This window comes from Mobula birostris, chromosome 7 (assembly GCF_030028105.1).
Source record: "Mobula birostris isolate sMobBir1 chromosome 7, sMobBir1.hap1, whole genome shotgun sequence".
NCBI lineage: Eukaryota > Metazoa > Chordata > Chondrichthyes > Myliobatiformes > Myliobatidae > Mobula > Mobula birostris.
In genome coordinates, this window is record NC_092376.1 from 94,197,485 (window position 1) to 94,219,661 (window position 22,177).

The 22,177-nt window shown below is 43.3% G+C and overlaps 1 protein-coding gene across 6 annotated transcripts in view; it reads left to right on the plus strand.

Annotated features, from left to right (window-relative positions):
• LOC140200336 (F-box/WD repeat-containing protein 11) overlaps window positions 1-22,177 on the plus strand; it is a 279,942-nt gene that overhangs the window by 43,014 nt on the left and 214,751 nt on the right. For 2 of the 6 annotated variants that reach the window (XM_072263523.1, XM_072263522.1), the window contains exon 2: window positions 6,341-6,442. The exons of 3 other annotated variants lie outside the window; for them this stretch is intronic. In XM_072263523.1, coding sequence (XP_072119624.1) covers window positions 6,341-6,442 — 102 coding nt within the window. Of the gene's footprint in view, window positions 1-6,340; window positions 6,443-17,280; window positions 17,369-22,177 lie in introns of those variants that run through there. One more of the 6 variants, XM_072263525.1, reaches the window with a different exon arrangement.

Genomic DNA, 22,177 nt, shown 5'->3' on the forward strand with positions numbered 1-22,177 from the left:
ATGACCTTAGCTGACATGTCAAAGCTGGGTGTGTCTGCACCTGCATCACCCCTCCCGCAGTGCACCACCCTCGCCATTCCCAAAATCCTTTCCCAGTATGCACTTGCTATACATAAAAATGCTTTTATCAGTGTACATTTGTGATTTTTCTCAGTTATAAACAGTAAATGAATTGTAATCACATTCTCCATAATGGAAGTACAAGAAGAAAGTAATGATAGTATAATAAATTTGTATATGCAGCTTCCATTTCAAATATATATAACAGTTCATAATAGAAAAAGATGTGGTTTCAGAAAGGGGATTGAATTGCAGCAAAATGGGAATTATGTTCAACTCTCAATTGTCTTCCCCAGGGATCGCTGATGAGACCTCCAGGTTGTGATATTCGTGAATGACTTAGACAAAGATATAAATGGGCTGGTTAGTGAATTTGGAGGTGATACAATAATCAATGAAGGTTGTGGATAGTGAGGAAGGTCATTCAGCAAGATCAGTTGAAAATGTGGGCAGAGAAATGGCAGATGGAGTTTAATCTGGACGTGAGATGTTGCATTTTGGGAGTCCAAATGTAAGAGGAAATTATATAGTATGTGGCAGGGGTCTTAGGAGCTGTGATGTACAGAGGCATCTTGGGTGTTGAGCATGGAAGTCAGGAAGCTGATAGTCAGAGGCTTTTCCCCAGGGCTGAAATGGCTAGCACGAGAAGGCGTAATTTTAAGGTGCTTGGATATAGGTACAGAGGAGATGTCAGGGGTAAGTTTTTTACGCAGAGAATGGTGAGTGTGTGGAATGGACTGCTGGCGGCGGTGGTGGAGGCGGAAATGATAGGGTCTTTTAAGAGACTCCTGGATGACTACATGGATCTTAGAAAAATAGAGGGCAATGGGTAAAGCCTGGGTAGTTCCAAGGTAGGGATATATTCGGCACATCTTTGTGGGCTGAAGGGCCTCTATTGTGCTCTATGTTTTCTATGTTAAGTTATGTTGCAGCTGTATAAAACTTTGGTTTGGCCACATTTGTAGTATTGTGTAAAGTACTGATTACTGCATTACAGAAAGGACATGGAGGCTTTTGAGAGGGTACAGAGGTGTTTCACCAGTATGTTGCCTGGATCAGAGAGTATTAGCTTTCAGGAGAGTTTTGAGCGTCAGCTACCTAGTGGTGACTTCATAGAAGTATATAAGAATTTTTGAGGGACATAGGGTAAATAGACTTTTCTTCTCCCAAGGTGGAAGTGTCACATACTTGAGGGCATAGTTTTAAAGTGAGAGATGAAAAGTTTTGTTTTACGCAGATGGTGGAACACTTTCCCAAGTGTAGTGGTGGATGCAGATCCATAGAACATAGAAAACCTGCCTTCGGCCTACAAAACTGTGCCGAGCATGTCCTTACCTTAGAACTACTAGGCTTACCCATAGCCCTCTATTTTTTCTAAGTTCCATGTATCCATCCAGGAGTCTCTAAAAAGAGCCTATTGTTTCTGCCTCCACTGCCGCCGCTGGCAGCCAATTCCATGCTCTCACCACTCTCTGCGTTTTTAAAAAAAACAACAACAACAACTTACCCCTGACATCTCCTCTGTACCTACTTCCAAGCAGCTTAAAACTATGCCCTCTCGTGCTAGCTATTTCAGCCCTGGGAAAAAGCCTCTGACTATCCCCACGATCAATGCCTGTCATTATCTTGTACACCTCTATCAGGTCACCTCTCATCCTCTGTCACTCCAAGGAAAAAAGGCCAAGTTCACTCAACCTATTCTCATAAGGCATGCTCCCCAATCCAGGCAACATCTTTATAAATCTCCCCTGCACCCTTTCTATGGTTTCCACGTCTTTCCTGTAGTGAGGCGACCAGAACTGAGTACTCCAAGTGGGTCTGACCAGGGTCCTATATAGCTGCAACATTACCTCATGGATCTTAAACTCAGTCCCACGATTGATGAAGGCCAATACACTGTGTGCCTTCTTAACCACAGAGTCAACCTGTGTAGCAGCTTTGAGTGTCCTATGGACTCAGACCTCAAGTTCCCTCTGATCCTCTACACTGCCAAGAGTCTTACCATTAATTCTATATTCTACCATCATATTTCCTACCAAAATGAACCACCTCACACTCATCTGGGTTGAACTCAATGTGCCACTTCTTCGCCCAGTTTTACATCTTATCAATGTCCCGTTGTAACCTATGACCGCCCTCCACACTATCCACAACACCCCCAACCTTTGTGTCATCAGCAAATTTACTAACCCATCCCTCCACTTCCTGATCCAGGCCATTTATAAAAATCACAAAGAGTAGGGGTCCCAGAACAGATCACTGAGGCACACAACTGGTGACCGACCTCCATGCATAATATGACCTGTCTACAACCACTCTTTGCCTTCTTTGGGCAAGCCAGTTCTGGATCCATAAAGCAATGTCCCCTTGGATCCCATGCCTTCTTACTTTCTCAATGAGCCTTGCATGGGGTACCTTATCAAATGCCTTGCTAAAATTCATATACACTACATCTACTGCTCTACCTTCATCAATCTGTTTAGACACATCCTCAAAAAATTCACTCGGGCTCATAAGGCATGACCTGCCTTTGACAAAGCCATGCTGACTATTCCTAATCATATAATGCCTCCAAATGTTCATAAATCCTGCCTTCCAGGATCTTCTCCATCAACTTACCAACCACTGAAGTAAGACTCACCGGTCTGTAATTTCCTGGGCTATCCCTACTCTCTTTCTTGAATAAGGGAACAACATCCGCAAACCTCCAATCCTCCGGGACCTCTTCCGTCCACATTGATGATGCAAAGATCATCGCCAGAGGCTCAGCAATCTCCTCCCTCGCTTCCCACAGTAGCCCAGGGTACATCCCATCCGGCCCTGGTGATTTACCTACTTGATGCTTTCCAAAAATTCCAGTACATCCTCTTCCTTGATATCTACATGCTCAAGCTTTTCAGTCCACTGTAAGTCATCCCTACAATGGCTAAGATCCTTTTCCATAGTGAATACTGAAGCAAAGTACTCATTAAGTACCTCTGCCATATCCTCTGGTTCCATACACACTTTTACACTGTCACATTTGATTGGTCCTATTCTCTTATGTCTTATCCTCTTGCTCTTCACGTACTTGTAGAATGCCTTGGAGTTTTCCTTAATCCTGTCTGCCAGGGCCTTCTCATGGCTCCTTCTGGCTTTTCTAATTTCATCCTTAAGCTCCTTTCTGCTAGCCTTATAATCTTCTAGATCTCTATCATTATGTAGTTTTTTGAACCTTTTGTAAGCTCTTCTTGACTAAATTTACAACAGCCTTTGTACACCACGATTCCTGCCCTACCAACCTTTCCCTGTCTCATTGGAACATATCTACGCAGGACCCCACGCAAATAACCCCTGAACATTTGCCACATTTCTTCCGTACGTTTCCCTGAGAACATCTATTTCCAATTTATGCTTCCAAGTTCCTGCCTGATAGCCTCATATTTCCCCTTACTCCAATTAAACATTTCCCTAACTTGTCTGTTCTTATCCCTCTCCAATGCTATGGTAAAGGAGATAGAATTGTAATCACAATCTCTAAAATGCTCTCTCACTGCGAGACCTGACACCTGACCAGGTTCATTTCCCAATACCAGATCAAGTACAGCCTCTCCTCTTGTAGGCTTATCTACATATTGTGTCAAGGAACCTTCCTGAACACACCTAACAAACTCACCACATCTAAACCCCTCATTCTAGGGAGAAGCCAATCAATATTTGGGAAATTAAAATCTCCCACCACAACAACCCTGTTATTATTGCTCCTTTCTGGAATCTGTCTCCCTATGTACTCCTCCCTATCTGCTCCTAAACAATAGCAGTATTTAAGAGGAGTTTATACAGGCATGTGTACAGGCAGGGAATGGAGGGATATAGACCCTGTGCAGGTAAAATGGATTAGTTTGGATTAGCATCATGGTTGGCACAGGCATTGTGGGCTGGCTGAAGGACCTATTACTATGGACAGGCATCATTGGTACAGTAAAGCAGAGATCTCTTGTGGATAGAAAACATAAGAAACTTCAAGTGCTGCAGTATTGGGCATCTAAGTATTCTCATTTAAAACATATGGTAGGTTAGCACATAGAGCAAATAATTAGAAGAGATGGAATGTTGGCTTAAACTGTAAAGAGGATAGAGCATGTCTCTGCTGCTGCTGCAGCTGTACAGTTAGACCGTACTTTGAGTTGTTTTGACCTGGTTTAATTCCTGTGTTGAAGAGAGTGGTTCTAACTTGGAGTTGTACTTGCTGGAGTTTAGAAGAACCAAGTTATTTTACTGATGATAGGTGGGCTTGACAGAATGGGTACTACAGATATTTCCGTTTGAGTTAATCTAGAACCAGAGGACATAATTTCAGGATGAAGGTTGCCCATTTAAGAGTGAGATTTGGAGAAATTTCTTCTGGCTATTTTGAACCTTTGAAATTCTCTTTACCAGAGAAATGTGGAGGTTGAAAAATTAAACATTCAGAGCTGAGACAAATTTTTGGCCTTTTGGATAGTTAAGACTGGGCTAAAAACTGGAGTTAGTGATGCAATCAAGTCAGCAGTAAAGCATGATCTTTTTGGATGGTGGAACTGGCTCATGGACCATGTTGTCTACTTGTCCCATTTCTTGTGTTGTTACCTTCCACTCTGCACTCTGTTAACATAGAAAACCTACAGCACAATACAGGCCCTTCTGCCCACAAAGTTGTACCGCACATGTCCCTACCTTAGAAATTACTAGGGTTACCCATAGCCCTCTATTTTTCTGAGCTCGATGTACCTATCCAGGAGTCTCTTAAAAGACCCTATCATATCTGCCTCCACCACCGTTGCCAGCAGCCCATTCCATGCACTCACCACTCTGAGTTTTAAAAAAAAGCTTACCCCTGTCATCTCCTCTGTGCCTACTCTCAAACACCTTAAACCTGTGCCCTCTTGTGGCAGCCATTTCAGCCCTGGGAAAAAGCCTCTGACTATCCACACAATCAATGCCTCTCATCATTTTATACACCTCTATCAGGTCACCTCTCATCCTCCGTCGCTTGAAGGAGAAAAGGCCCGAGTTCACGCAACCTGTTTTCATAAGGCTTGCTCCCCAATCCAGGCAATATCCTTGTAAATTTCCTCTGCACCCTTTCTATGGTTTCCACATCCTTCCTGTAGTGAGGCGACCAGAACTGAGCACAGTATTCCAAGTGGGGTCTGACCAGGGTCATATATAGCTGCAACATACCTCTCGGCTCCTAAATTCAATTCCACGATTGATGAAGGCCAATACACCGTATGCCTTCTTAACCACAGAGTCAACCTGCACAGCTGCTTTGAGCGTCCTATGGGATCGGACCCCAAGATCCCTCTGATCCTCCACACTGCCAAGAGTCTGCCATCATATTTGACCTACCAAAATGAACCACTTCATAAGTGTACATAACTACAACATAAGTGTACTTTTCAAGTACGTTTTCTTGTATCACTTCATGAGTTTGGAATTTGGGCATTCAGAACTGTTCTGCCACGTGTAGTGCATTTTCCTTTTATCGTTCACACTTTTTCATGCTGACACCTTTTTGTGCCCTTCTAGTTTTTTAGCTGATGCTGATTTCTTGTCACCTTCCTGATCTGTTGGCTCTTCATGTGATCGAGCCCTTACATCCCTGCCGTAGTAGGTCTCTCCTACTATTAGCTGTTGAGAATGATTGCATATTTTTAATATTAGCTTAGTATTTTTTATATATTGGGAACTTCCAGGCCTGGTTTTTACAGGTGATTTTATTGGAATATGCTTTACAGTATGCTCATCTGCATGCTCAATACAGAAATATTCAACATGGGGAGATTATAAAGTAAGTTATGAAATAGAGCAGACTGGAGGGACTGAATGGTCTACTACTGATTATTATATTCTGGTCGTTCAGTCATCATTCTAATAGAGTTGTATAGTCTGCAGCAAAAGGGCTACTGAGGGATTTAATTTACGAAAGTAGTAATAAGAGGTATTGCAAGTCTTGAAACTTTAATTTACCCTGAGAACGAGGACTGAGGAAAGTGAAAAGAAAGTGGGATAATTTTAAGGAATATGTGTTAGATTCAGTGGCTTTTTCCAATAACTTGCATATTGCGTTATCCTTAGTTACTGTATTCATGTGTTCTGAAATGATTTATGAGGCTCATTTAATGTTACTGTTGAATTTCAACTTCTTGTCTGACCTAAGCCTTCTGTTTATAAATTACTAACAAATAAAGTAACCTACTTCAATCAGATCGTGTCTGGCTTCTAACTGCTTCTCTTCCTTCCTTTTGTTATCCTGCAGTGTTCTGTGCCCAGGTCTTTGTGGCTAGGCTGCTCCAACCTGGTAGAGAGCATGTGCGCACTGAGATGCCTGCAGAGCATGCCCAGTGTCAGATGTCTCCAGGTGCCTTATCTTCTTTACTTACTGTGTTTTTATTTTTATGATTCTGTGATTGTGTATATGTAACCCTCTGAGTACTGGCAAATTCCTCTTAAGGTCTTTCTTTACTGACATTGTGTGTGTTTGTGAGTATGTGCAGATATGTGTGCACACACATACAAGTGCATCAGATTTAAGCATTGAAATGTGGTTCAACATGTGCTGCATTACTTGGCTTCAAATGAGGTACCAGTAGGAAGATAAAAAAGATCAGAACTTTTGGCTGTGGATGAGAATCATCTTGGCTGTTGCCTGAATGTATGATTGGCCCTAGATATGACACCTTGTACAACTAAGTAGGATGTTGCCTGCTTATTATCTCAGTTCAGGTTAGTGAAGGATATGACACTAGGGGATGCCAATAAGTGTCATGGTACTTCCAGAACAAGAAGGCAGAGATCTAACTTAAAGCCAAGGGAAATAGAGTTGCAGGTACATGAATAGTTGTAGAATCTGTGATTTAATAGAAGCTTTTGCAGGTGGTGTTGAATTGCAAAGCAACCGGACGGGGGTGCACATGCTAAGCTTGGGAGTATAGCTGGGGTTTATGGGCTTGGAAGCATAGCTGCGGTGGGTATGGGTGCTCTGCTTGGGAGCGTAGCCGGAGGGGTATGGGCTCACGGCTGGGGGTGAGCGTGCGCACGCTCGGCATGGGCTCGCGGCTGGGGGTGAGCGTGTGCACGCTCCACTCGGGAGTGCGGCGGGGGTTGAGCAACCATGCTCGGCACGGATGCGTGGCGGGGGGGGGGGGTGAGTGCTCATGCTTGGCTTTGTGCGCGGCAAGAGCAGGTGGGAGTTATTGGACAGGTACTGAGCTGCGGATGATTACCATGACTACTTTTAGCGTGATTAATGCGGAAGATGTTATTGAGTCAGAATATGTTGTAGAGTCCTTGTACTTGGCCTAGTTAAATGACGTGCGAAATTGGCTTAAATATATTATGAGCATTAAATTTAAATAGTCTTGAAGGGATTCTAATACCATTTATATTAGACTTGGAGCATTCGCTCTGCGCTTGTGATCCCTAATTTATTACATCTTAAGACCACAAGACATAAGAGCAGAATTTGGCTCTTTGGCTCATCAAGTCTGCTCTGTCATTCCATCATGGCTGATTTATTATTTCTCTCAACCCTGTTTTCTTCCTGTTACCAATGATGCCCTGAAACTATCACTTTCCACTTTAAAAGTACACAATGACTTGGTCTGCACAGATGTCTGTGGCAATGATTTCCACAGATTCACCACCCTCTGACTTAAAAAAAATTTCCTCATCTCTGTTCTAAATGGATGTGCCTCCTGGTCCTAGATTCCCCCACTATAAGAAACATCCTCTCCATACCGACCCTATCTAGGCCTGCCATTATTGGATAAGTTTCAATGAGACCTCCCCTTATTCTTCTAAACTCCAGCAAGGACAGTCCTAGAGTCATCAAACGCTTCTGGTATGTTAACCTTTTAATTTTTGTGCATTTCCAAAACCAGCACACCTTTTCTTGGATAAAGAACCCAAAGCTGCTCACAATACTCCCAAGTACGGTCTAACTAATGCCTTATAAACTCTCAGCATTACATCCTTGCTTTTGTATTCTAGTCCTCTTGAAATGAATGCTAACATTGCATTTGTCTGTCTTACCACTGACTTTGCCTGCAAATTAACCTTTGGGGAATCCTGCTGAAGGACTCCCAAGGCCCTTTTCAGTTCTGTAGACACCCTTATTCTTCAGCACTACTTGCTCCTTCACCTGTTCTTGTATCATCCGCAAACTTGGCTGCAAAGCCATCAATTCCTTCATTAAAATCACTGACAAATAACTTGAAAAGAAGCAATTCCAACACTGACTCCTGCTAAGCACCATCTGTCACTGGAAGCCAACCAGAAAAGGCCCCCTTTATTCCCACACTTTTCCTCCTGTCAGTCACTCAATTTTCTATCCATGTTGGTATAAATCCAGTAATATCATGGACTCTTGTTAAGCAGCCTCATGTGTAGAACCTTGTCAAACACCTTCTGAAAATCCAAGTACACAACATACATTTGACTCCTTTGTCTATCCTAGTTGTTATTTCCTCAAGGAATTCTAAGAGATTTGACAGGCAAGATGCTGACGTTGGCCTATTTTGTCATGTGCTTCCAAGTACCGTGAAACCCCATCCTAAATAACAGACTCCTACATCTTTCTAACAACTGTGGTAGGCTAACTGGCCTATAATTTCCTTTCTTTTGCTTTCCTCGTTTCCCAAAGAGTCGAGTGACATTTGCAAATTTTGAGTCCTCCCGAACCATTCCAGAATCATTACTAATGCCTCCACAATATCTTCAGCTACCTCTTTCAGAACTCTGGGGTGTAGCCCACCTGGTCCAGCTGATTTATGCACCTCCAGACTTTACAGCAGCCCAAGCACCTCCTTAGTAATAGCAATTACACTCAATTCTGCCCCATGACACTCTGGCATTTCTGGCATTCTGCTAGTGCCTTCCACAGTGAAGACTAATGTAAAGTACATTTCATTGTCAGTTCATTGGCCATTTCTTTGAACCCCATTACAACCTCTCCAGCATCATTTTCCAGCAGTACAATATCCACTCTTTCTTTAACTTCTGCTATATTACATGCCCTTTCTTTTGCTTTTATGCAGTATTTGACTCCCCTTGTCAGACAGGATTACCTCATCCTCCCTCTAGAATAGTTCTTCATCTTTGGGATGTACCTTGCTGGCACCTTCCAAATCGCTCTCAGATATTTTCAGCCACTGCTTTTCTGCTGCCATCCCTGCTAGTGTCCCCTTCCAATAAACTTTGGCCAGTACCTCTCATGACTGTGTAATTCCCTTTACTCCACTGTAATACTGATAAATGTGACTTAACTTCACCCTCTCAAATTGTATGGTGAATTCTGTCACATTATGATTACTGTTTTCCTTAGGGTTCCTTTACCTTAAGCTCCCTAATCAAATCTGGGTCATTACATAACACCCAATCCAGAATTGTACAACCACAAGTTGCTCTAAAAAGGCAAGGCAGTTCTCAATAGTGAAAATTATAAGCAACGTGTGCACTTAGTTTAAGAGTAAAAAGTTTGCATATGATTCCATATCATAAGGGAATAATGAGACCATGAAATGAGTTTGGACATGTCAGTTTCCAGAGCTCTTAAGTTGAAATCCAGCAAATTCAAACTATTTGGACTTTATTTGCATTATACTGCATTAGTATTAAACTTCAGACGAATTTTTTATTCACACATCTTACAGCACTCAGAGGGTTAAATTAGTTTTAATATTAAATCCCTTTTTATTTTGCTTGAAGAGCTTGTGTTTGACACATTTGTGTTGATAAGTATTGTGTAATGTATAAATTTGCAATGTTGCAACAATGTATAAAAATGTCAAATATTGAACGTGTCTGCATGCGGCATGAATTATCATGTCATTTGCTGTGGCTAGTAATGTTTAGTTTTGACATTATTTCTAACCTCACACAAGTTCCAATCTGTCATGTTATTTAGAAAATTAATATCGGCTTGTTTAAGTGCAGTCATAAAGGTGTTAATGTGGAGGTCTAGTCCCTACTGTGAATGATATGGGTTCTAAGCACCTGCTACCTTACATACTGAGGACTTGAAATAAATTGGAATTTGACAAATTCTTGTAATATTAATCAAAATGACAATTTAGTTGAAGCACTCTAGGCAAGACAGAGGAAAGCCAGGTGCAACATCTTTTGCAACTTCACATAGAGTGAAGCTGTTTGGAATGTCATGGGTTTGCACTGGTAATGGTTTATGAGCAGCTTTATAACAATGACCAGATGATCAGTTCTGGAGAATTTATGGGAGGACATCAGTGCTGTTAAATTATGGACATGTCAGTTTCCAGAGCTGATATACAATATGAGTTAATTTCATTCCTCAGAGGGGAGAAAAGCAGGTCTTAATTTATCATCCCATCCAAAAAATTGCCCTCTAGTAGTACAACACTACCTTACTGCTTCATGAAAATATCAGCCTAAATTTTGTGCCCAAGTTTTGGAGGTGGAGCTTGAACCTCTTCAGACTTCTGATTCCAAGGTGAGTGTTGCTCAGTTTGCCATTGCGACAGAGTTACAGAGAAAGGCCCTTCAGCTCTTCAAGTCCACAATAACCATGAACTGCCCATGTTTGCATGGATACTGTGCTTACCAGTTTTATTCTTTTCCTGTAACCTGAAGTGATTGCAGTCTTGGTGGCCAGTTTGTCCCATTAGCTAGTTTCAGCAAACTGACTAAGAGGGCTGTCTATATCCTAAATGCCCTTTCTATTGCATTATGACATATTGAGATAGTCAAGTGTACCTGTGCTTGAAAACATCCTCAAGTTCTGTTGATGAAGAATGTGAATACAAGTATTTACAAGTAACAGTTTTAGTTCTGGCTACAGTGTCATGTGAACTCTTGCATTCAGTTGGTTTGGCATGAAAAATGTTTGAAACGACGTTAGATATTTCTGGATAGGTCCACTGTTGTTAGAATTGTTAGTAAGAAAGATAAGTAGGCATTGAGTAGCTGGATTTGTACACAGAATATGTGTGTGTCAGTATTCTTGTTGCAGATATGAAGTCTTGGAGATAGAAGATTAGCAATTACACTTGCTATATTCATGCTTTCTGTTCCCTTGATTAGAGAAAGTGAATTAAAAAAATAACATGTCAGTTTTTATATATTGGCCTCTGCATATTTCCTTTTCAGGAGTTGCTCTGAACATATATTATGCCTGTAGAAACTCTAGGCTCTAGAATGAAGAATGGCTGCTCATTCAGAAGATTCTATCCTCATCCTTTGCCACTTTCCTGAGCAATCTTGACCTTGAGTTACCAGCTGACTGGTGCATTCTTGAAAGTATTATCACATTTCTAGCCATCAGTCACCTCATTCAACCAAATTGCCATTTTTCATGTCTTGTACTTCCATAATCAAAACATATTTTAAGATGAAGATTTTGAGGAACTTTTCTTAGCAGCATCTGGAAACTTAATATTTTTTAGAAACTTTGTGGCAGTTCTTGAGGGGTCACTACCTTAGCTGTTTAAATATAGAATACTGACTAAGAAATATGTTTGTGAGGAGCTTGGTTTGTCGGAGTTTAGAATGAAGCAGATGCCAGATTACATTTTTTAAAAATCTGGTGTTGACTGTCCTGATGTGAAGTTTCTGTATTGTATTATATTGGTGTTGATTTTTGTACAGCATTCTGATGATTCAGTGCCTCAGTAGAGATACAAGAACATGAAAATTACAATGTATACAGTGCTTTGAACTTGCTCCATCATTTGTAGACCACAGTGCCTCAAATTCAATGAACTCTCCAAGTACTACAGATTATGATGTCCAAGAATCTGTTAATCTCAACCTTGAAATTAATCAATAGCTAAACATCTGAAGCCTCTTGGCGAAAGAGAATTCTAAAGGTTCACAATCTGCTATGTGATGTTTCTTCTCAGCTCTGAAAGGCTATCCTCTCATCCTAAAAGTATGTACCATCAATTTGGATTCGTCATTGAGAAGAAACAGGCTCTCAGCATCTACTTTATTGTATCCCCCCACCCCCACCCACCCACACACCACATCCCAAAACAAATCTTGTATACATCTCAATGAGTTCTTCCACACGCTCATATGTGAACAAATAGTATCTTTCAAATGCCTGTTTTACAAGTCTACTTGTAAAAGCATGTATAAGGCTGCTAAACAAAATAAGAGCCCCATGGTATTACAGGAAAGATACGAGCATGGATAGAAGATTGGCTGACTAGCAGGAGGTGGATAGGAGGGCTTTTATGGTTGCTTGCTGGTGACGTGGTGTTCTGCAGGGTTCAGTGTTGGAGTCACTACTTTTCACATTATATGTCAATAACCTGGATAGCAGAATTGATGGCTTTGTGACGAGGTTTGCGGATGAGACAAAGGTGGAGGGGCAGGTAGTGTTGAGGAAGCAGGGAATCTGCAGAAAGATTTAGACAGATTAGGAGAATTGGCTAAGAAGTGACAGATGGAATACAGTGTAGAGAAGTGTATGGTCTTCGGTAGTAGGATAAAGGCATAGACTGTTTTCTAAACAAGGAGCAAATTCAAAAATCTGAGGTGCAAAGGGATATGGGAATCCTCGTGCAGGGTTCCCTAAAGGTTAGCTTACAGGTTGAGTCAGTGGACAACGTTCTATGGCCCCTTATCTAAGAAAGGATGTGCTGGCAATTGGTGTGGGTTCAGAGGAAGTTCATGAGACTGATCCTGGGAATGACAGGGTTAAGTTATGAGCAGCGTTTGATGGCTCTGAGTTTGTACTTGCTGGAGTTTAGAAGAATAGGGAGGATATCATTGAAGAACTGAGATAATGGATGTGCAGAGGATGTTTCCAATATTGGGGGAATCCAAGACCAGTGGGCACAGCCTCAGAAATGGGTTTCCAATCTTCTTTTATGCCATGGACCAATACCATTTAGCAAAGGGTTAGTGTACCTCAGGTTGGGAACCCCTGGGATCGAAAGACATCCCTTTAGAACAGATGAGGATGAATTTATTTAGCCAGAGGGTGTTGAGTGTGTAGAATTAATTGCCAAAGACAACTTTGGAGGCCAAGACATTGGGTATATTTAAAGTGGAGGTTGACAGTTCTTGATTAATAAGGATGTCAAAAGTTATGGGGAGAAGGTAGGAGAGTGGAATAATCAGCCATGATCAATTGACAGAGCAAACTTGATGGGATGAATGATCTAGTTTTGCTCCTATGTCTTATGTTCTAAGTCCACTCTGAAATTAAGATGGGCAAATCAGAAGGAGCTACCATCAATCCTTGATCTTTGAAGACCAGTGAAGCATCAGGAAGCATCAGTGCCCCAAAAGTGGCTGTAAGTCCATTGAGGTGATGCAAAAACTACTTGCTTTCACATTCTTGAATTGATGTATGAAGGGTAGACACTTAAATGTGCTACCAGAATCTACATGAAAGGACAATAATGGGTGTATTTGTTGATCTACTTCTCTACCAGAGGCCTTTAGGTTCAGACCCAAGGAATACCTGTTAAACACAGTTTACCTAAAAGTACATACTGTTTGTTAGCAAGCTTGCATTCTCAGTTGAACTAGAGTCCCTGTTCACAGAGCTTGGGAAAATCCGCAGCCAAGTGAGCCCAGAATATTGCGTGGAGCTGTTGATATACATTGTTATCACATAATTTGATAAGGGTAGACTGAGAAGCCTTCTCATGAAACAAACACTACTTTGTTCATACATTATTCTCACAGCACAACTTGTCAAGCTGCCAATAAGTCAGTTAGGTTTTAGCCCTTTTAATTCTGTATATAATTCCTCATTCCCTCCTTTTGTCTTTCCGTGACCACTAGGATTATCAGTGTTGGGGTTGTTGTACAAGTTAATTTTTATTTGCGAGTAAGAAGGGTGGATAGTAACCCTTGGGATAAGCCGAAGGGCTTTCCACGTCGTCATAGTCTCCATCCTCATCATTTGCACCTTGGTCTCTCGGAGGACCCCTTCCTTCTAGGGGGACTCTTTGTATAAATACCCCTGTGGGCGTAGAGCAAAAGCACTGGCTGACAAGGGGCCAGAAACATTGGAAAAAGTGCAATAAGTATGAGTATTCCTGTGATGATGATCGTATAATGTAGCAGTATACCGCTCCATCCTGCGAACATGCCACTGAAGGGCCACAACTCCACTCTTGAACTAAAGACATGTTGGTCATCCGGATTTTCCGGATTTTATTTACCTCCTTTTAAATGTGAACGGAGAGAGAGGTAATGTTCTCTGATTCATTTGGGATGTAGGTGCAGCACTCTTGTCCTATAACAGCACATGCACCTTCTTTTTCAGCCAGATTAAAATCGAGAGCCATTCAGTTCTGCAAAACCGTCTGTCATAGCGCCATCATTTCAGCGGTGATGGCCTCACCTGATCCTGGACGCCATCCATGGCCTTAGTGGTACCGTTGGCCATCTCCAAAACTGCGGCCAGGTTGATGATTTCCCTTGAATTGCAGGCTGCCCTGTAGAAGGGGAAAGCTATCATCCAGTAGTGCTCCGGTTGTGAGATTCCTTGCTTTTGCCATAGGATGGAAAGGGTGCTGGTCCAGGGTTTTCAGCATTCACATGTGAGGTACAAGGTAAGCGAGGAAGCAGTATCCCATCCAATTTCTGCTCTCTTGTTTGGTGTCCCATCGGCTAGCTGTCTCTCCTGGGAGCCCTTTCCCCGCAAACCCATTGAGTTCCACTCACGGGGCGCGGTGGGTCGGCTGTTGTATAAATGGCACAGATGCTATTGCCCAGGAAGTAAGTCACCCTACCTTTGAAATTACAGTAGCAGATAGTATTCCCTGGTTGATCAGATCTGACAGTGGTGGAGGGCCGTGATGTCTGACCTCCCTGTCGGATGGCTTTTTCCGAATTTTTCCGGGAGGGGGGGGTGGTGGTGGAATGAATGTACCAACCATCAAAGCAATGGCACCCACTGTCTCCAATCACATCACTGGTGCAATTTTGGGCCTCTAGTCTGAGCATCATTTAAAAAGGCCCAGAGTGACCATTGTTCACTGCTGTTCAGCGGAATGGCTATTAGGGGAACCCCTATTTTCTGATGGGGAAGAATCACGGCACACACCCAGCAGGCAGATGAGTGAGTTCTCCCAGCATAACTATAGCAAAGCGACAGGAAGGTGTTTGGCTTGGTTACTACAATACAAATGCTTAGGATTACAACTATAGCCAGTAATAGCTTAGTCATGAATGCACATGTTTGAGGTGTCCTAGATATGTCCATTTCGGAAGTCCTTGTAGCTTGACTGCTGTCCTAGTGGTCAGTTTCACTTGGTAGGGTCCTTTCCAGCGAGGCTCAAGCTTCTTTCTGAGATCGTTCTTTATGAGAACAGAGTCCCCTGAGCGAACTCGATGTTCATTTTCCAGTTCCTATCCTTCCCGGTGAGCCTCCTTCACCTGCGAATGCAAGACCTGGAGAGATTTGGTTAGTGCAACACTCACAACATGCTGGAGGAACTCAGAAGGTCGGGCAGCATCCGTGGAAACAATCAGTCAACGTTTCCACGGATGCTGCCCGACCTGCTGAGTTCCTCCAGCGTGTTGTGAGTGTTGCTTTGACTCCAGCATCTGCAGAGTATTTTGTGTTGAGATTTGGTTAGTGCCAGGATATGTCCTATAATTTCGTTCAACATTGATTCAGGACCATCTCAGGTAATTTTGAGGTCGTCAAGACAGCCTTCCAAGGGGTTCTTAATGGTCTGCCATATACTATTTTGGCTGCCGACAGACCATGTTTGGTCTGATAATGAGTTCTCATCTGGAACAAGACTATCGGTAGCACTTTGAGCCAATTTTAACCGGTTTCTTGTCCTAGTTTAGCCAATTTGTTTTTCAGCGTCCCATTAGCCTGCGGTCTGTGGGGGCAGTGGAATGTCTGTTTACTAACCAGAGCCTGACATAGTTGGGTGTTAATCTTGCCCACAAAATGAGGGCCGTTGTCAGATACAATTTGCTCTGGTACCTGAATCTGGGGGAATGATTTTTTTCAACAAGGTACGTACCACGGTATCAGCTTTGTATCTGTGTTGAGATATGCTTCAATCCATCTACTGAAAATATCAAGAACTACAAGATAATACCTATACAGGTGTCCCCCGCTTTTCGAACTTCTGCTTTACGAAACCTCGCTGTTACGAAAGACCTACATTAGTTACCTGTTTTCGCTAACAGAAGGTGTTTTCACTGATACACTGAAAAAAGGCAGCGTGCAAAAAAAACAGAGCGCGATAAAAAGCAGCACGTGAAAAAAGGCAGCGTGCGCCCCGAGCAGCCAAGCTTCTCCTCCGGAACTGCATTCTAGCTGGCATTGCTGAAACACATGCCTGTGAGCAGCCGTTAGCAAGATAAGTTCTAAGGTATCAGAAAAACCTAAAAGAGCTCGTAAGGGTTACACTTAGCGTAAAACTAGACATAATTAAGCGTTCTAATCATGGTTAACAAAGTAAGGACAAAGTGAGTTTGGCTTGTGGGTGGAAGTTAACGAAGATGATGTTGAAGAGGTTTTGGCATCCCATCACCAAGAACTGATAGATGAAGAGCTGATGCAATTGTAAGAGGAAAGGATAACAATCGAAACCGAATGCCGTAGCGAACGGACCGAAAGTGAAGTCGTCCGGGAACTGAATGTGAAGCATTGGTGAAGCAACTGTGTGAGATTTTCTCTGCAATGATTGCAGAAAAGGAAGACTTTAATTTTGAAAGGGTACGTGGGTTTAGGGTATATTTGCAAGATAGTTTGAGTGCTTACAAAGAACTTTATGATAGAAAAATGCACGAGGCTAAGCAGTCAAGCATGCTGTCGTTTTTCAAGCCTTCCACATCAGCCACAGCAGACGATGAACCTCGACCTTCGACATCAAGGCAGGCAGACATAGAAGAAGATGACCTGCTTGCCCTGATGGAAACAGATGACGATGAGCTGACACTCCAGTGTCCCACCACCCCAACCCCCGGGCCGCGGACCGATGCATTGCCGTGGAGAATGCAGCGGTAGCCGGGGCGCACCCAACACATTTTTAAGAAAAAAGCTGAAATAAACAAGCTGATTAATTAGATTGCTGATTTGCGTCGCCTCTGATCTGGGCTGACATTTACGTGCTGGGTGGCACCTAATTAGCTTGTTTCTTTTGGCTTTTTTCTTAAAGATGTGCTGGGTGCGTCCCAGCTACGGCTGTACCACTGCATTCTCCGCGGATCAGTATCAGTTCACTGCCTGGAGGTTGGGGACCACTGCACCACCCCAACCTCTGACGACTCAGCCTAACACGCCATCATCAGTGTGCTCGGTGCTGCCTTCCCGATTCTGGTAAGTGATACTACACTGTACATACATTATTTCTACTTTATATAGGCTGTGTATTTTTATGTGTTATTTGGTATGATTTGGCAGCTTCATAGCTTAAGGGTTACTGGAGAGAGTGTTTCTGCCGAGAGCGCTTGCGTGAGATTTTTGCTATGGAGAACAGTGCGGCAATGATTGTAGAAAAGTATTTCTACTTTATATAGGCTGTGTATTTATCATATCATTCCTGCTTTTACTATATGTTACTGTTATTTTAGATTTTATGTGTTATTTGGCATGATTTGGTAGGTTATTTTTTGGGTCTGTGAACGCTCACAAATTTTTCCCATATAAATTGCTTCTTCACTTTACAACATTGCGGCTTACGAACCATTTCATAGGAACGCTGTACCTTTGGATGGCGGGGAAACCTGTAACAGTGCATGCACGGTAATTCGATAAAATTGAGTTGTTGTTAGCAGAAAGAGTATCTTGTTGATGGGGTATATCCCTTTGGGCATGGGGTGCCTTTTCCTGGATTATGTTCTTGGCATATCAGACATCGTCCAGCAACATTCTCTGCTACTTTCTCCTGGTCCGGGCTCTACCATTATTCCAAACATTGCCTTACCATTCCTCCAAACATTGCCTTACCATTCCCTCCTTGCCAAGGTGAGTAGAAAACCTACAATATAGCTCAGTATAGTTTCAGGTATGCAGACCTGACTGGCAGGAGTAAGCCACAGGTCCTCGGTCAGTGAGTAAAAACATCCAGCCGATTCCCAGGTGGCCTTCACTTTTTCAGAGGCGTCCCTCTGCAAAACACACACATCCTCAATTCCAGGTGTACCCTATGATTTAGAAACGGGATTCGATTTTCCCCTGCGATCTGTCATTTGGGGAACAATCAGTAAGGCAGCTTGTTTTGCAGCTGAGTCAGCTCTGTTGTTTCCACGGTCAGTCTCAGTCGTACTGTTAGTGTGTGCAGAGCGTTTAAAAGTGGCCAGTTGTGAAGGAAGACAGATGGTTGTCGATGTAAATTTTATTAGTGATGGGCATACCAGAGGAGGTGACATAACCCCTAGCTTTCCAAAGTTGGTTGAAGTCATGAGTGATTCCAAAGGCATATCTAGGGTCTGTAAACATGTTGGCTGATCTCCCAGTGGCTAGGATGCATTCTCTAGTGAGTGCAAAGAGTTCAGCTTGCTGTGCTGAGTGAGGAGGAAGAAAGGAAGCGGACTCCACGGCTTCTGTATCAGAAACAACACCATAGTCTGCAAGGCACTGGCCTTGGTTGTCTATAAAGGAGCTCCCTTCTATATAGAAGATTAGTCTGAGTTAGTGAGGGGGATGTCAGTCATGTCAGGCTGCACTTCTGTCAATTGGTGATTTATTGTTGCACAATCATGGGGTGGTGAATCTAGATGTTCAGGCGGGCATTCTAAAGAAGAGGCTGGGTTCACAGTAGAACAGAGGAAAAAATGGAGAAGGAGGTCCTATCATAGTCATACTTTATTGATCCCGGGGGAAATTGGTTTTCCTTATAGTTGCACCATAAATAATAAATAGTAATAGAACCATGAATTGTTAAATAGTAATATGTAAATTATGCCAGTAAATTATGAAATAAGTCCAGGACCAGCCTATCGGCACAGGGTGTCTGACCCTCAAAGGGAGGAGTTGTAAAGTTTGATGGCCACAGGCAGGAATGACTTCCTATGACGCTCAGTGTTGCATCTCAGTGGAATGAATCTCTGGCTGAATGTACTCCTGTGCCCACCCAGTACATTATGTAGTGGATGGGAGACATTGACCAAGATGGCATGCAACTTAGACAGCATTCTCTTTTCAGACACCACCGTGAGAGAGTCCAGTTCCATCCCCACAACATCACTGGCCTTATGAATAAGTTTGTTGATTCTGTTGGTGTCTGCTATAGTCATACTTTATTGATCCCGGGGGAAATTGGTTTTCGTTACAGTTGCACCATAAATAATAAATAGTAATAGAACCATAAATAGTTAAATAGTAATATGTAAATTATGCCAGTAAATTATGAAATAAGTCCAGGACCAGCCTAGCGGCATAGGGTCTCTGACCCTCCAAGGGAGGAGTTGTAAAGTTTGATGGCCACAGGCAGGACTGATATCTAGTGCAGCAAAAATTGATAAGGCCCAGGAATTTACGCATCTGAGTCGGCATAGTGTATTAACAATGGGGCTTAATTAGCACAGGTCAAGGGCTGAACCTGGTACCTTCTGGTCTATTAAGATCCGTGCTACATTGGTGCCACAATTGATAACAAATTCTTTGAAAAACAAATAAATCTTTTTTTTCTGACAAACTGATACTAGATTTTTTAAAAAAGTATAATGTAGTGTTCAGAATTGGACAACACCAAAAATCAACCTTTCATCACAAGGAAAGAAAACAAATATTAAAATATAGAAGCAAAACACGTCAAAGTTGCTGGTGAACGCAGCAGGCTAAGCAGCATTTCTAGGAAGAGGTACAGTCGACGTTTTCGGCCGAGACCCTTCGTCAGGACTAAATGAAGGAAGAGCTAGTAAGAGATTTGAAAGTGGGAGGGGGAGGGGGAGATCCAAAATGATAGAAGACAGGAGGGGGAGGGATGGAGCCAAGAGCTGGACAGGTGATTGGCAAAAGGGATATGAGAGGATCATGGGACAGGAGGCCAGGGAGAAGGAAAAGGGGGAGGGGGGGAAATCCCAGAGGATGGGCAAAGGGGTATAGTCAGAGGGACAGAGGAAGAAAAAGGAGAGAGAAAGAATGTGTGTATATAAATAAATAACGGATGGGGTACGAGGGGGAGGTGGGGCATTAGCGGAAGTTAGAGAAGTCAATGTTCATGCCATCAGGATGGAGGCTACCCAGATGGAATATAAGGTGTTGTTCCTCCAACCTGAGTGTGGCTTCATCTTTACAGTAGAGGAGGCCGTTGATAGACATATCAGAATGGGATGTGGAATTAAAATGTGTGGCCACTGGGAGATCCTGCTTTCTCTGGCGTACAGAGTGTAGGTGTTCAGCAAAACGATCTCCCAGTCTGCGTCGGGTCTGGCCAATATATAGTAGGCCACATCAGGAGCACCGGACGCAGTATATCACCCCAGCCGACTCACAGGTGAAGTGTCGCTTCACCTGGAAGGACTGTCTGGGGCCCTGAATGATGGTAAGGGAGGAAGTGTAAGGGCATGTGTAGCACTTGTTCCGCTTACAAGGATAAGTGCCAGGAGGGAGATCGGTGGGGAGGGATGGGGGGGACGAATGGACAAGGGAGTCGCGTAGGGAGCGATCCCTGCAGAAAGCAGAGAGAGGGGGTGAGGGAAAGATGTGCTTAGTGGTGGGATCCCGTTGGAGGTGGCAGAAGTTACAGAGAATAATATGTTGGACCCGGAGGCTGGTGGGATGGTAGGTGAGGACCAGGGGAACCCTATTCCGAGTGGGGTGACGGGAGAATGGAGTGAGAGCAGATGTATCTGAAATGGGGGAGATGTGTTTGAGAGCAGAGTTGATGGTGGAGGAAGGGAAGCCCCTTTCTTTAAAAAAGGAGGACATCTCCCTCGTCCTGGAATGAAAAGCCTCATCCTGAGAGCAGATGTGGTGGAGACGGAGGAATTGCGAGAAGGGGATGGCATTTTTGCAAGAGACAGGGTGAGAAGAGGAATAGTCCAGATAGCTGTGAAAGTCAGTAGGCTTATAGTAGACATCAGTGGATAAGCTGTCTCCAGAAATAGAGACAGAAAGATCTAGAAAGGGGAGGGAGGTGTCAGAAATGGACCAGGTAAACTTGAGGGCAGGATGACAGGTGGAGGCAAAGTTAATAAAGTCAACGAGCTCAGCGTGCGTGCAGGAAGCAGTGCCAATGCAGTCATCGATGTAGCGAAGGAAAAGTGGGGAACAGATCCCAGAATAGGTTTGGAACATAGATTGTCCCACAAAGCCAACAAAAAGACAGGCATAGCTAGGACCCATATGGGTGCTCACAGCTACACCTTTAGTTTGGAGGAAGTGGGAGGAGCCAAAGGAGAAATTATTAAGAGTAAGGACTAATTCCACTGGACGGAGCAGAGTGGTGGTAGAGGGGAACTGATTAGGTCTGGAATCCAAAAAAGTATCGGAGAGTTTTGAGACCTTCCTGATGGGAGATGGAAGTATAGAGGGACTGGACATCCATGGTGAAAATAAAGCGGTGGGGGCCAGGGAACTTAAAATCATTGAAAAGTTTAAGAGCGTGAGAAGTGTCACGAACATAGGTAGGAAGGGATTGAACAAGGGGGGGATAAAACCGTGTTGAGGTATGCAGAAACGAGTTCAGTGGGGCAGGAGCAAGCTGAGACAATAGTCTGCCAGGACGGGCAGGTTTGTGGATCTTGGGTAGGAGGTAGAAACGGGAAGTGCGAGGTGTGGGAACTATAAGGTTGGTAGCAGTGGATGGGAGATCCCCTGAGCAGATAAAGTTGGTGATGGTGTGGGAGACAATGGCCTGGTGCTCCTTAGTGGGGGTCACGATCGAGGGGTAAACAAGAGGAGGTATCCGCGAGTTGGCGCTGTGCCTCGGCAAGGTAGAGGTCAGTACGCCAGACTACAACAGCACCCCCCTTATCGGCGGGTTTAATAGTAAGGTTAGGATTAGTGCAGAGGGAGTGGAGAGCAATTTAAAGATTGCTCTAGCCGCCCACTGAAAATTTAAATGAACGTTTTTCTTTTTAGATGGCCTCTGGTTTGTTTTGAAAGACTGAACTATAGCACTTCTTTCTGACAAGGCCACAGATTGTTAATACAGCTACAATAAAAATGAACATCTTTATC